Below are 12,987 nucleotides of genomic sequence, written 5' to 3'. Positions count from 1 at the left end.
CCTACATCCATCCAGGGTCAGCCCACAGTCCTGCACTCATGCTTCATGATATATTTGTGGGTTTTGGTGGAAAAAAAAGAGGAGGAACCTACAACACTAGTATTGTTTTTACTGAAAATGTCTTAAATTTTCTTCTGAAAAACTTAAGTTAGCAAAGCTAATCTCTGATGAGATGCTGAGGCTTTTAGATGAGATACAAGCCCCAGATCCCTCCTTGCTAATTTCCATTCAACTGTGATGCTAATAAAGTACAAAACTTCTTTTAATTCATTTGACTTAGCATGGGCTAAAAATTAGCAGAAATGTTCCCTTTTTTTCTCCCCCTCATATCTGGAACTTGAATTATTGCAGAAATTACAGTGGAGAGGTCTCCTCAAGTATTTATTGAAATGTTGATTGTAATTTCCTTTTCTTCATGAAATTCCATGTGAACATTCTGCCACTGTGATGTATTGTGTCCTTTTTTGCGACTTGGCAATTGTCTTCTTGAAGTATCTGTCCAAGGTGTGCTTTTGTCTCATTTTTTCATCCTTCTCTTGGAACAGGCTGCAGGATGAGGAATTCACCTGCTGCTGTTTCAGCTCAGCTGTTCCATCAAGTTTCAATCTGCTCCTTCATTTTTTGTCTTGCTGCCTAAACTAATTTCCTGCCCTATTTGGATGTATTTTCCTTACCAAAGGTTTCTTTTCTGTCGTTTTGCCACTTGCAAGGATTGAATAATTTTTTAGCTCAGTTCCAGCTGTTTGAATTATTTCAGAAGTGTTCTTGTGCCTGAAGGTTCCTTTGCTACGTCTCCTGCAAGTTTTGTACAGGGCCTGGCATAGCTCCCAATTTTCACCCTCAGAGAAGTGATGCAAAGCTTTCTTTGGTCTCTGTTCTTTAAAAGACTTTGTAGTTTTAATCCCAAGAAGGTTGGCTTAGGATGTCACTGGCAAAGTGTTTGTTATTGTCATCATCTGCCATTTTCCTGGCTGCAGAAGCAGAACTGAGACTGCTTTAGGCCCACTTGGTTGCCCTTGAACCTCGTCCATCTGTTGAGGCTGGCTCTACAGTGCTAGAGGAATCCATCCTAGCACCATTCCCTGTGGCCAGACTTACCCTGGAGCACTGTAGCACTGTGCTTTTTGCTCCTCTTAGAGCACTAATTCAGCGTGCTGGTGGCTTCCTTTGGCTTGGCACAATCTTGATGTGTGTCTGCCATCACTTAGGCACCACGCCATACCCTAATTTTGTATTGGCAGGCTAGTCCAGACATTCACCTGCTCTTACATCTTCATTCCTCTTGCCAGTAGGAATGCTGCCTGGCACCAGTTGGTTTTGGCACAGAGGTGTGCCCACTGCTGCACCTGTGAGTGTGGGTCTCTCATGTGCCCTCTCATACCCTGTTGCTGCTTGACTTTTTGGTCAATTCCAGGAGAAAGTAATCTTCCTGTTTTTTAGTGTTTCTGCAGTGTCTAAAGAATCTAGACTGAAAGAGCTGTGAAGGTTGGGTGGCCCCTCAGGATCAGCTTCATACATTTCTCTTGGAGATGGAGCTGAGACCTGGCCAAACACATGTGACATAGCCTTCCGTGTGGAGCGGTTCTGTCCACAAAGTTCAGATCCCGTCATCTCCGTTTTACCATTCTTAGTGCTGTGGGTGGGAATGTGTATTTCCAAAGCACATCAGAGTGTTGGTGTATACACACTTGGCATCCTCATTGTTATTGTTGTGATTACTGCCGAAACGTCAAGAGGTAAAGAAGAGATCAGGAAACAGAAGCTCATATGAGCTCTTTTCAGCTTATCTGAATCCAGGGCAGCTGGCTCTCAGTGGTCGTGCTTGAGCAGAAGTGTTGGGTCAAATGACTTCCAGAGGTCCCCTCTGACCTCAGAAATTCCATGAAGTTGCAACCTGTGCTATGGAAGCTGCTTTTCTATAAGTTTAGTTCATGCTTTTGTTTGGAAGACCCTTATTTCTGTACTGCTCAAGTGGAGAACAACTTTTTCCATGTCACACAGCAGTCCACCAGTATTGCCACCAGAGTGTGGGGTATGCCTGAACCTCAGCCACTGCTGAAACAGCCACTGCCATCCCTGTCTCCACAGTTAAGGACAAAACGTGCACGTTAAGTAGAGTCACTGGTGTCAGCTTTAACCTCACCTTTCTGGTCTTGGCTCTGAGGAGTCCCTCTAGGGCAGATACATACCTGGATTTGATGAGAAGCCCACTGCTCAGTTTGGGGTGAATTAACTTACAGTTTTCTGCACATACATCCCAAAATATTTTACTGTATTTGGATAGTGACTTACTATTTTCACCTCTAAGTCTTAACAGCAGTCTTTATTCTGTGCATGGGCTTTAAACCAGTTGAAAATTCAGCATCTTGTGCAGTCCAGGCTATCAAGCATCTGCTTTTCCCATATAACTCCATATGTGGAGTAGCAGTCCTTAACTGTCACTTGATGTGGGGAATTGCATCAGATATTGTCTCAGCAAGCATTTTAGTTCCTGGTTGTTTTCTCTACTGTCAGCAGCTTTTTGTGACCCTTGGAACTGCGGACCAGAGATTGTGAACCATTTGTGTAAACCTGAGTTAAAGGGAATCGAAATACGTGCAAGATCTTTATAAAAATTACATGAAACTCACATACACATTAACTACTGAGGCCTCTTGGTCCTTCCAAGATATATTTCGTATTCAAAATAGCTTAAGAAAATACCCGGAGAGCATGTCAGTGCCACAACCAGGTGTGGCTTTGACAGCTCCACATTTTGCACAGATGAACTCATTTGTCAGAGACCACTATTAGTTAAATTAAATTAGGCTAAGGTGCTCTTTTGAGCATAATTGAAATGATACTAATGTTTTTATTGATTTGCCACTGGAGTAGGTGGATGCTCTGATGTCCTTGCTGCTGTGAGTACAATTTGCAGTTGTTCCATTTTACTGTCTAGTAACTCCCCAATATTACGGCGTGGATAGGCCTATTTTTAACTGTGTTAATTCGAACTAATTTTTTTTTTTTTTTTATAATTTAGAACGAAAGAATGAAATGAGTTCTTGGACACCTCTTCCCCATAACTTTACCTGCAAATTGAAGATCATCTAATTCAGAGGAAGTTCTAAAGAACACTGAACATTTTCATCTGACATCCCAGTTTTAGGGGCATGTTGTTTCATTGATCTTAAAGATCTTTCTTCAGTGTAAATGGTAAATACATAGTTTGTTATCAATTATCTTTTCTTTTGTATCAATAAATATTAAGGAATGCAAATCCAGTTTTGATTTCTTTGATCTTAAATAATTTTAGAACCAGTTTTCTAGCATTCCATGTGGTTTTGAAAGTGCAGATAATTGCATGAGTTTGACTTGTAAATATTTATGAATAAATGTGTAAGTTGTCTTGAGTGGCTTTGAAGACATCATGAACTGAAATGTTTTGCTGTTTCTTTGGAGTTTTTCAAACATTCAAAGGATGTTTGAAAGTGAAATAATTTTCAAAGGACAGAGCAATAGAATCATTAAGGCTGGAAAAGACCTTTAAGACCATCCAGTTCAACCACTAATCCAGCTCTACCAAGTCCATCACTTAACCATGTCCCTAAGTGCCATGTCTTTAAAATACTTCCAGGGACAGTCATACCACTTCCCTAGGCAGCTTGTTTCAGTGCTGACCACTGTTGCAGTGAAGAAACTTTTGCTAATATCCAGTGTAAACCTCCCCTGGTGTAACTTGAGGTCATCTGCTCTCATTCTTACTTGGGAGAAGAGACCAACCCTCACCTGGCTACAGCCTCCTTCCAGATGGTTGTAGAGAGTGAGAAGGTCACCCCTGAGCCTTGTTGAACCTCAGATGCCTATGGAGGTGAGATGTGTAAAGCAGTGTTCCTAGTTGACAGTGGCTTTGGTTGCAGTTTGAATCCCTGGTGTTCCTGCCAAACTTATACAGAAACTTCTGATTTAAATTGTGCGGAATTCTTTTGGTTTTCAAGTAAATCATAATCAGAGCTACATTCTGCTGCAGCATGTGATCATTCAGGGCTCATCAGGTTTGGTATGTGATGACTTATGCTCTCCTCCACATTTTCTATGAAATTTTCAAGGTGTTTCCATTTAGCTGGAGATGGTGCTCCCTGAGAACAAATCTTGCATAGTCATCAGAGTGAAATAAAAACACCTCCCATCCCTTCAAGGAAAATACGGTCCATTAGTTTTTCATTTGCCAGGAGCATCAGTTTTTAATGTTTTTCCCTTTATCTCCTGGGAATATCAATCTGCATAGATCTATTATTAATTCCACAGCAACAAACTCATTTTTTCAAAAATCTTTACAGTAGATAGTAAAAGTAGGTCTCCCCAGGAATTATTTAATATCCAAATTGAACTCAACAGTCCTATGCATAGTGTTGGGTGGCTGCTGTGTTTCTTTTTGGTAGTGGTGGTTGGTTTTTTTCCAAAAGCATCTGTGCCTCATTTGAAATCACTGTTTTCTATGGTAAGGTGAGTGTTCTAGGGTTGTCCAGCATTTAAAACTCAGGAGTCTGGATGAGCATTAAAAATAATTCTGGAACTAAAATATTTTTTGGAGGTGAAAGGATGAGGAAAAATCCTCTTGAATAGCAGCATACTGTGCTATGAATCATAGTGTATTGTTGTACACACATTACAGAGAAAGGAGTAACAAAGGTTTTCCACTCCTGGAAGGTTCTGGAAGCTCTGTTTATAATGTTCATTCCCATCAGCCATGCCCCAGGAGCACTGGTGAGCGTTTTGCTGGCAAGAGCCTTGCTGGAGGGCAGCATTTCCACCTACAGTTCTAGTGGTTCTTGAAGCCCCGTCTCATTTCCAGTAAGTATTTACCATTCACTGAAGCAACAGAGAACCTGGCTCTGCAGCTCAGCCTCCTGTGGCCTCTTCTGTGCACCTGGGCAAGCCCATACCCATCCACAGTGCTTGTGTCCCTGGGCTGTGCAGGTTGGGAAGGGGAAGGTGGTGCTGGTGTTCTCCAGAGAGCTCAGACCTGGTGTGGCCTGAGCACTGTTCCAGTCAGCAGCTGTGTGGGTCACTGTAGGATCCCTCCAGGGCAGGACCTGGATCTGGAGTCTCTTTCCTGATCCTGACTCGCTCAGGCAGAGCTCTTTTGCTTGTGGTCGGACATGAGGAATGAGGAATGGTTACTGCTTATTTTCTTTGCAGTGTTTAGGAGATACTTTCATTTAGAACAGTATCACAGTTTCTTGTTAATTGGCTCAAACCAATGCATTGAGCAGAAACACCAATAACCACATAGATCATGTGCTGTATTTTGACAGTCAAGAAAATTGTCTTTTACCTGCCCTAACCTGGAAGGAATAGAAGATTTGTCCTTCCTATGCCAGTTAGACTCAGTTGTAACTTCACAGAAGGAGGGCAGTTCCAGTAAAATCTGCACAGTGACCCAATATTATTTTTTTGCAAGCAAGGAGCTTCTTTGTTACATGGATGTATTGTTTGGAGTTTGTTATGTCCCTGGAGGGTCACAGTTTGAGGAGCTATAAGAAGTGATAAACAGGTGAGGTGCACAGTTCATAGGGGAACATTAGAAGATGAGGCTGAATTTTTTTTTGCATGTGAAAGAATTCAACTTAAATCTTTTTATCTTAGGGGATAGAAAGCAAAGTGTGGGTCTTAAAAATTACCTGAGTCATCTGTCTTTCCCCAGTGCACAGCAGGAGAAGGTGGGGTATCCTGTGGCTCATACCAAGCTAAGGTGCTGGTGTTTTTACAGTAGCTGAGAGCTGGGTATGGCATGTACCACAAGCCACAGTGTCACTGCTTCAGGATTGCTAAGCCAACTCTGAGCTTGTGTGTTTACTCATGCTGTAACACATGGTGGGCATAAAGACACATGTTTGTACTTGGGACTTGGGAGCAGCCATGGAGCTTCATGTTGTTCTGTGGAAGGGATTATTAAAGGTCACATTTATTACACATCTTTGGCAACTCAATGTTGGTTTTACCATTTGAGTCTCTTGTGTATTTTCAGTATCTCAGGTTGAACAGTAGGAAGCCACTTGGTCACGCTGATATGTGGTCTGCTGGTGCATATCTGTGACTGCTTTCTCATGGGACTCAGTTGTTACTAAAAAAAGATTTTCATTCCTCTGCAGATAAGCAGGTTTAATTTGTCTGTTAAGGGTAGTGTGATTTTTTTTTTCTTATTTTCTGTTTTCAGCTGAGTGTTATCCATATGCATACTTAACTGAAAGACTATATATCAAATGAGTGCCAAATGTTTTGCAGCCTAAGGAATTAAGACGAAAGTGAGTAAGGTGCAGACAGCTCTCCTGGTTCCCTCTCTTCACACTGAGGAGAGCTTTCCTGTGCCGCAGTAGCCTTGCTTTGCTTCAGGCACTGCCCCAGCCTGGTGAAGCTCTGCCACACACCAGTCCTGCTGCCATCGTGTCTGCTTTCTACTGCTCTGAGATCCCAGTCTGTGCAAGAGGCAGAGAGAAGCCCATTTCCAGCTCAGGCTGATTGTATTTAATCTTTTTTCTTTATTTTTTCTTCACTCATGAAGGAAGTAAATAGAACTAATCTGCAGGATTTACAGATGGAAGTTCAGCCAGCCCTGAGGATTCATGGTCTTGAAGTCCTGTGCTTGATTATTTTACACCAATGTCATTAAAATCAGGCTGCTTTAGGTTACTCTGCTAAATGTTGCAGAAAAAAAGGTACTTGGACCAGTACTAAGCCAGGGATACTTAAACAGAAGGTAGCCTGGTAGTTTCCCTGCTGCTGGTTGCATTTCTTCCTCACAGTCACACAAGGTGGTGGGTGTGAACACTTCTGCACTCACAAAAAGTATTGAAGTGGTGGCTTTTGGATGTTGGTCTTTTCCCTTCTCTCCTTGAAGGGAATGTAACCAATTTGACCAAAACAAATGAGTCAGAAGACTGCATCTGGCTTTCAAAAATGGGGATTTTTTTCAGATTTTTTATGTAGCTCATATCACCTTGCTCTGAATGCTGTGTTGTTTTGGCATGGGGTTTTTTTGCTCTTTTTTTGGCAGTTAAGCCTCCAAAGAAACTTCTAATAGCAACTCCCTGTAACCTTGGCAAGCACAGAAACTGCTAAAATGAATGCAAGAGCAAGTGGATACAAAACCCACTCAAAATACACTGAAAGTAAGTTTTGAAGAAGTTTTCCCTGTTTTAGAATGCCTGTTGCTCTTTTCCTTTTTCCTGTGTGCCATGGCTCCAAAAGGCCAAGTGTCTGTAGAGGATTGAAGACACATCCTGGAAGTTGGCGTGCCTCCGCTGAAGGCCAGCCAAGCAGCCTGCTCCACGTGGAGGGTGGAGGTTCCATCTGCCTTCCACCATCTCTCCAGACTGCTGTGACAGATGCTCTTTCCCAGGGAGCAAATCTTGCTGTGTTGCCCTGGGCTCCAGAAGGCAGACGTTGGAGGAGGGAGGAAACCAAGCCAAACTTAAGGGGATGTTGGAGGATGGATGCAGAGAGATTGTACTCAGCCAAAGGAGGATGGCACCCACCAGCACCAGCACCCCTGCCCTGCTCAGGACGTATCTGCCCATCGCTGGTGTGCACAGTTCTGCTGGGGGACTATTTGCTTCTTCAGCTGGCCCTGATTTTGAGGGTTCTGCTCTGCCCAATAAGATGGTTTGTTCCTGTCTGTTATCCAGTAGCTCTGTGCTGAGCCTTCTGCCCTCCATTCACTCACCTTCTTAGAGGTTTATTCCTCTGATCAGAATCAGAGTGCTTTTTTTTATTATTGTTTGTTTTTTAATGAGTTGAGGAGAGGTGTCATCTTGTTTATATCCATGGAAACTGGAGCCATGGGTTTTGAGTCATTAAATTTATATCTAGGCAGGACTGCTGTTGCAGTCACTGCCTGCTGCATACAGGCATATGTTTTCATTTTGAGAGCCTGCGTTTACAGAAGACAGCAACTGAAATCCTGGTTTAGATTGTTCTTTACAATCAAACTGCTGTGGTCTGAATGCTGTAAGAGTTAACTTTCAGTGGAGCACATACAGTAGTTTCAAGTTTCTAGCCCAAATGTAACAAACTTATTGCCTCTGCAGGTGAAATTTTATTTCTTTTGTGGCAGACAATTTAGGAGCTCACTAGAATGGGAACATGTGTAGGAAAAACCTAATATTTAACTCAATCTCTTCCCAGAATGATAGCAAAACCAAGACTCTGTATGTACCTGATGCAGAATAGTCATCCCTTTTCATCACATACCTTGCATTCCTTCACCAGGTATGTATTCAAGCTCTGTGTGGGCAGTGGTGTATTTGCCTGTGCTCTGTAAATGAAGTTTTGTGATTACAAGGCATAGCTTCTGTTTTCCACTAGAGGCCAATGAAGCACAGGACAAGGCTGCTGCAAGGCTTTCAGGAAAAACCCCATTTTTTTTCCCTTCCAGACCTGTTGCTGAGCAGTGGTATCTCCATCTTGATGATTATTTCTTCTTTTAGAAATGATTCTCTCTCTAATGAAGTGGAATTCAGTTGTTGTCTTCCTCCCAGCATTTTGTTCCCAAAACCTTCAGAAAGTTAAAGAATTTGCATCTTGATTTGCTCATAGGTGTTCTTTCCATGTTTCCAATTCATAGCCATTAACTATGTAGCAGCCCCCATGGAATGAAGGGCACATAGAAACAGAGAATAATGCCAGTGCTTGGGAGTTTTGAGAATTTCAGGAAATGGAACATCTTGAGGTAATGCATTTTACTGGGGAGCTTCCTAAATTTTGTGCTTACAAATGACTGAGCCAGTGACATCCCATTCCAGCTGAGGCACATGGTACTGTCCCTACTGTGATATCATTCTGCCCGAGTGCCTCTGATCATATCTCAGTCCTAAATAATAACACTGGTCTTTTACAAAGTTTTTAAGAGGTCCAGAACAGCAAAAATCCTCAAACGTGAGGCTGGTGGTACCAGCTCTGCATCACAGACAGAAGTCATCTGGGATAATGTTTCTTTGCCTGGGAACCACTCCACGTTTTCTATCTCAAGTAAATGAAGAATAACGCTGCCTAATGTGTTGGTTAAAGCCAGAAATGTTTACAGTAAAAAAAAAAAAGGCACTGCTTGGGGCATTAGCTTGGAAGATGGTTTAGGATTTTGTTGCTGCCTGGCAGGGCTGTCATGTGGGTGGCACATATGTGTGAGCCCCTCTGGATGCCACACTGCTGGGCCTGGTTAGAGCACTGTGCTTTGGCTGCAGATCCTAAACCTGTGAGATTTCTCTGGGGGTTGTAGGAAACCTGACTTTAGAGGGAAGTGGGCTTCTCCTTTGAAGGGATATACTGCTATGAGTATGCTGCTATGCCAGGAAGCAAAACTGAGGTGGGATTGCAGCTCAGAGGGTTGCCTGAGCCAGTTCTAATCATGTGGTGGCATGGCTTAATGTACACCTTTGAGCTAGGACACACCCTTCCCCTCCAAGACTGGGCCAGCAAGCCCCTGACCCAGCCTATGAGCCAGAAGGGCTTCGCTGCAGCCTTTCTGTGGTTAGAGAGGAGAGGTCAAGCCCAGGCAAATGCTGCATGAGACAGGCTGTAACCCAAGAGGTGTCCCCTCCAATTTCATTCATCTGCTCTCTGCAAAGGATTTCCTAATGTGGCAGGATGGGCTGCTTTGAAGTTTATACCACAGAATATGGTAGCTGGCTCTTCCAGAATAAATGGTGTTTGCAGTATTGCACTGTTTGCTAGGCAGGGGCCTCTGGAAACCGCCTCAGAATTGCCAGTGGCTTCAGCGAATATTGAACACCTTACTGTCAACTGCAGAAAGCTGATTTATTACTATTATTTACTCCTCATTAGCACTGATGTAACACAGCAGGGAATCGAGAGCAGCAGCAGCTTCCTGGCCGTTATCTGATGCTGCTGATGGCCGTGTGTGTGTTGTGCTTTGGTGTTATGTTTGTGCAGGACCTGAGATCAGGGGGAGGTAGCAGCTGGCAAAAATGGAGGAAAAAAGGGAGAAAAGGGAATCTAGCTTAGCTTTATTTATCCCCTGGTGCAAGTAGTGTCAGAAACACTCATACAGTATATCACATAAATTGAAAAATAAGTAGGAAGTGAGACTGACACATCGGCTTTCAGTCTAAAAGAGTCTACAGTTATTTTTGTAAAATGAGCAGTTTTATGTATTACCGGTCACACATGCTGTTTAATTTCCCTTGTTTTCCTGCTGTGCATCTTCTCTTTCTCTCATAGGTGGATGTCAAATAAAATGTCACTGGGAATCAATGTTAAATGCTCAGTGCCTGTTTTAGAATAGAATTACAGAGTCATTAAGTTTGGAAAAGACCTCCAAGATCATTGATGATCGTAGACCTAGCAAACAGTGCACCTGTCCAAGCCATGACCATCCAGGAGAATGCTGTGGGAAACAGTGTCCAAGGTTTTACTTGGAGTCCAGGTAGACAACATTCACAGCTTTTCCCTCATCCTCTAGTCAGGTTGCCTGGTCACAAAAGGAGATCACGTTGGTCAAGCAGGACCTGCCTCTTATAACCTGTGCTGGCTGGGCCAGATTCCCTGGTTGTTCTGTCTGCGCTATGTGATGGCACACAAGGCAATGCCTGTAAATTTCCCCAGCACCAAGGTCAGGTTGGCAGACCTGTAGTTCCCGGAATCCTCCTTCTTGCCCTTCTTGTAGCTGAGTGTCTTATTTTTTCACCTCCTGTCAGCTGCAGCCTCCCTGATTAACCAGGACAGCAGGTAAGTGATGAGGAGTGATGGTTTGGTTAGCCACTTTGGGTTCAAATGTACCTGAAAGATTAGGACCTTATGGTAAAGGTGCTGTGCAAACAAAACCCCCAGAATTTCTTTCTACAGTGTTCATATTCTAACTCACAAGGGGAAAATAATTATAAGTGTAATTTTCCTGGTGTTCATACACTCCTTGAAACAGTGGGGCCACCCTTATAAACCACATTAATAATTCTTCATTTTCTGAAGGGTGGTGTTACAGGATGACTGCCTTGCTGTAACTGAAGCACTGTAAAGCAGGTGTGTAGATGAAAATGTGAGCCCCCAGTTTCTTGGTGGAGTTTCAAGACAAGCACATCTCTCTGCTGAGGTTTCCCACATCAGAAATGTTCAAATGAGAAAAGCTTTAATTCCAAGGTGCTATTTCCCTTGGCAAGTAACATTACCTTTCTGCCCAGCTGTGCCACCCTCATGTAAAGTGGGTGATTTGGAAACTTGCACTTCAGCAGCAGTGGAGGAAGAGCCTCGGGTAAGTACAAGTCTGACAGATGCTGAACAGAGGCAGCGACTCTTGCATCATCTGTGATGCACAAATGGGGGATACTATTAATGCTTCTTAATATGTTAAATTAGAGGAATGTTCAGCCCTGTTTTCTTGGTGTGGGTATTAATTCTAGAGGTTGATTATGTCCAGGGAATAAGTTCCTGCTCCCTACAGCACAGGCTGACTTCGGGTGAAGCTGGCGTCCCTCTGGCCACGCTCAGGCTCTGGCACATGGAGATGGCAGTTCTGTGTCTGGCCAAGGCAGAGATGCTGGCATCAATCCTCAGCTGCCATTCAACTCAAGCCAACAACTGCATCAGGGTGCACTTCAAGCTGCTCTGACTGGGAATGGTACTATTAGATCAGTGCATGTAGTATTTTATAGCAAACCTTTTATCCATCCCCAATATCACAAGTCAGCGGGATGCTTGCGAATGAGCAGGAATGTTTGATCTGAGTCTGTAATTTGTTAACCATTTCTCCTTATATTAATTTACATTTGGGTGATTCTGTGAGAAACTATAGCAGAATTTAATAACACTAATATTAAAAAACCAATATCAAGTCTGCATATTTCAATCTGATTAGTAGTTTTTCTCTTGATTAAATTATGCATTTTTAATGCAAGCCCTTCATTTGTCTGCAATAACATGACACGGTAACCCTCTGTGTAACGGGAGCACAATTCAGTGCCCTTTTTGCTCCTGCTGGTCCTGGATGCAAATTTCCTTGTTTCTCAGTAATCTTTTCCCTGTATCCATCATAGCGCTTGCTATTGCTTGCCTAGAATAAAAGGTCATTGTAAATCCTGATTACTCTTGAAAGTTGCTCACACATTTATTTCCTAGACTTCATATATTTCATCCTCTTACACGTTGGAAATAGATTTAATCAAAAATGAGAATTTGTCTGGGAGAAACAGTTCATGATTCTTTTTCTTTGTGTGTTTTTTTTCTCCCCGTATAAAATGGTTTTGATAAATACACCCTCCACCCCCCCGCCCCTCTGAATTTAAACTGTTTTTCATTTTAGTTTGGACAGCTGATGTTGAATAGTTATTCTTTTTCAAAATCTTTCCTTTTTTTTTTTTTTTTTTTTTTTTTTTTCCCGGAGGATACAGACAAGAATTCATTCTTCTCTTCACTGTAACATTTCAGTGATTCTCCAAAGTCAACCCCACCAAAGTGTGGTTAAAATGATAACAAGAGAGCTTGGGATTGCATCACAGTCAATAGCTAGAGGAGTATTGGGTTCAGTGACACCAGGACATCATGCTATTGGGATTATTTGATAAGTACATTTTGTTCCTGATGCTCTTGAGGTTTATTTGTTATATATATATTTTTGCATAATTTTTGTGTGATTGAAAGTTTTGTCTTTTCCATGTAAAGAAACAAAGATGGCACCTTCATCCAGATCACTTCTTTGTGGCCATCTCATCAAAACCTTATATTGATCTGGAGAGCTGTGAAAAAGGGACAGCTGGGGCCTCAGAACCAACCTGACCTCCTTTTTTCCTAATTTTTAAACTGTCTTAAAAGTTTTTTCTTTATTTTTCTACTGCTAGGAGGCAACAATCCTGTTTGCTACTACCCTCATTTATTTTTTACTACCGTGTGTCTGCACAGGAATAAGCCAGCATGATGAGCATCAGGTACCATTTTTGTTTTATAAGATAATGCTATTCTCACAATGTAGTCTGACTATAATTTTCCAAACACCAGGCA

At 42.4% G+C, this 12,987-nt stretch overlaps 1 protein-coding gene across 1 annotated transcript in view; it reads left to right on the top strand.

Moving 5' to 3' along the window:
• The window catches only part of CENPC (centromere protein C), a 28,283-nt gene extending 24,918 nt beyond the window's left edge, over window positions 1–3,365 (top strand). Inside the window, exon 19 of the mRNA XM_083860771.1 lies at window positions 3,023–3,365. Within this exon, the coding sequence (XP_083716897.1) occupies window positions 3,023–3,035 (13 nt within the window). The 3' untranslated portion in view covers window positions 3,036–3,365. The remainder of the gene's footprint in view (window positions 1–3,022) is intronic.
• The last annotated feature ends 9,622 nt before the right edge of the window (window positions 3,366–12,987 follow it).

Source organism: Zosterops lateralis, assembly GCF_965231275.1.
Source record: "Zosterops lateralis genome assembly, chromosome: 5".
Taxonomy (NCBI): domain Eukaryota; kingdom Metazoa; phylum Chordata; class Aves; order Passeriformes; family Zosteropidae; genus Zosterops; species Zosterops lateralis.
The sequence above is the reverse complement of the archived record's forward strand: the minus strand, read 5'-3'. Positions and strand labels throughout refer to the sequence as shown.